This window comes from Babylonia areolata, chromosome 21 (genome assembly GCF_041734735.1).
Source record: "Babylonia areolata isolate BAREFJ2019XMU chromosome 21, ASM4173473v1, whole genome shotgun sequence".
Taxonomy (NCBI): domain Eukaryota; kingdom Metazoa; phylum Mollusca; class Gastropoda; order Neogastropoda; family Buccinidae; genus Babylonia; species Babylonia areolata.
In genome coordinates this window covers 46,788,221-46,790,548 of record NC_134896.1, presented here as the reverse complement: position 1 = coordinate 46,790,548, position 2,328 = coordinate 46,788,221, and the positions used below count along the sequence as shown (strand labels likewise).

Sequence of the window (2,328 nt, the reverse complement as noted above, 5' to 3'; positions counted from 1 at the left end):
CGCTAGGACTCAAGATTGAAAGTTTGCCAGCCGTGAAGAAAGAAGGGTGATGGAAATGACTCGTACAGGTTTTAGTTTCAGTTTCTCGAGAAGACGTCACTGCGTTTGGACCAATCCATATACGCTACACCACAACTCCTAGGCAGAGATGCCTGACCAGCAACGTAACCCAACGCATTAGTCAGGCATTGAGTGCATGCTTATGTATTCATGTACCTATTAGGGTGGATTTTTTTTTTTTTTTTTTTTTTTTTTGTACAGAAATTTTGCCAGGGGACAACTCTTTTGTTGCCATGGGTCCTTTTCCTGTGCGCCAAGTTCGTGCTGCACACAGGGCCTCGGTTTATCGTCTCATCCGATTGACTAGACGCTCAGTTTGATTTTTTCCAGTCAAACTTGGGAGAAATGGCGAGAGTGGAATCGAACCCAGACCCTAACAGATTCTGTACTGGAAGATGATATCAGACCGATAAGAAAGGATGAGGCAGTGGAAAGAAGAGGGTCAAACCAGAAATTTCTGACGCATCATTTCCAGAAGGTGGGTATACTGCTTGTACAAAGAGAACGCCGGCAGCCTTACGTAGGGAACCGGAATTACAATGACCTCACAATTCACACGTCCATAAAATTTGTATTTGTATCTCTTTTTATCACAACAGATTTCTCTACGTGAAATTCGGGCTGCTCTCCCCAGGGAGAGCGCGTCGCTACACTACAGCGCCACCCATTTTTTTTTGTATTTTTTTTCTGCGTGCAGTTTTATTTGTTTATCCTATGGAAGTGGATTTTCCTACAGAATTTTGCCAGGAACAGCCCTTTTGTAGCCGTGGGTTCTTTTACGCGCGCTAAGTGCATGCTGCACATGGGACCTCGGTTTATCGACTCATCCGAATGACTAGTGTCTAGACCACCACTCAAGGTCTAGTGGTGGGGGAGAAAATATCTGCGGCTGAGCCGTAATTCGAACCAGCGCGCTCAGATTCTCTCGCTTCCTAGGCGAACGCGTTACCTCTAGGCCATCACTCCACATCTGAAAAACAACAACAACAACAACAACAACAAAAAACAACAACAACAAAACCAGCAAACAAAAAATACTAACAACTACAAACTCAAATCACCCGATGAACAACACCTACAAAACTGAACACCTAAAGAACAACAACCACAGAACTCAAAACAACAAGTACAGGAATGAAAACACCTGACGAACAACAACCACAGAACAATACACCTGAAGAAGAGTTTCTGTTTCAGTTTTAGTTTCAGATTTTGCAGGAAGCGTTACTGCGTTCGGACAAATCGATATACGCTACACCACATCTGCTACGCAGATGCCTGACAGCAACATAACCCAACACGCTTGTCAGTCCTTCAGTGCATGCTTCGTTATGTATTTCTGTACATATCACAGTGGATTTCTTTTTTTACGTAATTTTGCCAGAGGACAACACTCTCGTTGCCATGGGTTCTTTTCCAGTGCGCCAAGTGCGTACGGCACGCGGGACCTCGGTGTATCGTCTCCTCCGAAATACTCGACACGAAGAAGGACAACACTACTCAAAACACCCATAAAACACATTCAACATTATCTACAACCACCACAAGATGAAAAAACATCGCCACTCACGGAGATGTAGAATCATCGCTCGTGTCATCTTCATCGGGGATGAAGAAGTATCCGATAGCGACTCCCACCCCCACTCCGATGAGGAGAACGAGGAAGACAGAGGCTATCACACAGCGACCCGAGTACGCCATCTTGATCGCTTGCTTGCTTGACGGCTTGTCGTCTGCCTGGTGTGAGGATCCGGGGTTGTGGAAATGTTTGCTAAAGGTGACACCGCCTCCCCCTTGTGCTGTGTCGGAGGGAATGAACACGGTTCAGTTCGTTTTCTGTTCAGTTTGCGACAGTTTAAATGCGGTGCGGTTTGCTGTAGTTTACCTGCGACAGTGTAAATGTGGAGCAGTTTGCAGTTTGCTGTAGTTTAAATGTGGTGCAGTTTGCTGTAGTTTAAATGTGGTGCTGTTTGTGACAGTTTAAATGTAGTGCAGCTTGTGACAGTTTAAATGTGGTGCAGTTTGTGACAGTTTAAATGTGGTGCAGTTTGGTGTAGTTTAGATTTGGTGCAGTTTGTGACAGTTTAAATGTGGAGAAGTTTGCTGTAGTTTAAACGTGGAGAAATTTGCTATAGCTTAAATGTGGAACAGTTTGCTATAGTTTAAATGTGGTGCAGTTTGCTTCAGTTTAAATGTGAAGCAGTTTGCTGTAGTTTAGATTTGGTGCAGTTTGTGACAGTTTAAATGTGGTGCAGTTGTGACAGTTTA

The 2,328-nt window shown here is 44.3% G+C and overlaps 1 protein-coding gene across 1 annotated transcript in view; it reads right to left on the bottom strand.

Annotated features, from left to right (window-relative positions):
* Positions 1 to 1,824, bottom strand: part of LOC143296344 (uncharacterized) — a 34,942-nt gene extending 33,118 nt beyond the window's left edge. Inside the window, exon 1 of the mRNA XM_076608220.1 lies at positions 1,631 to 1,824. Coding sequence (XP_076464335.1) covers positions 1,631 to 1,761 — 131 coding nt within the window. The 5' untranslated portion in view covers positions 1,762 to 1,824. The remainder of the gene's footprint in view (positions 1 to 1,630) is intronic.
* Positions 1,825 to 2,328: the final 504 nt, after the last annotated feature.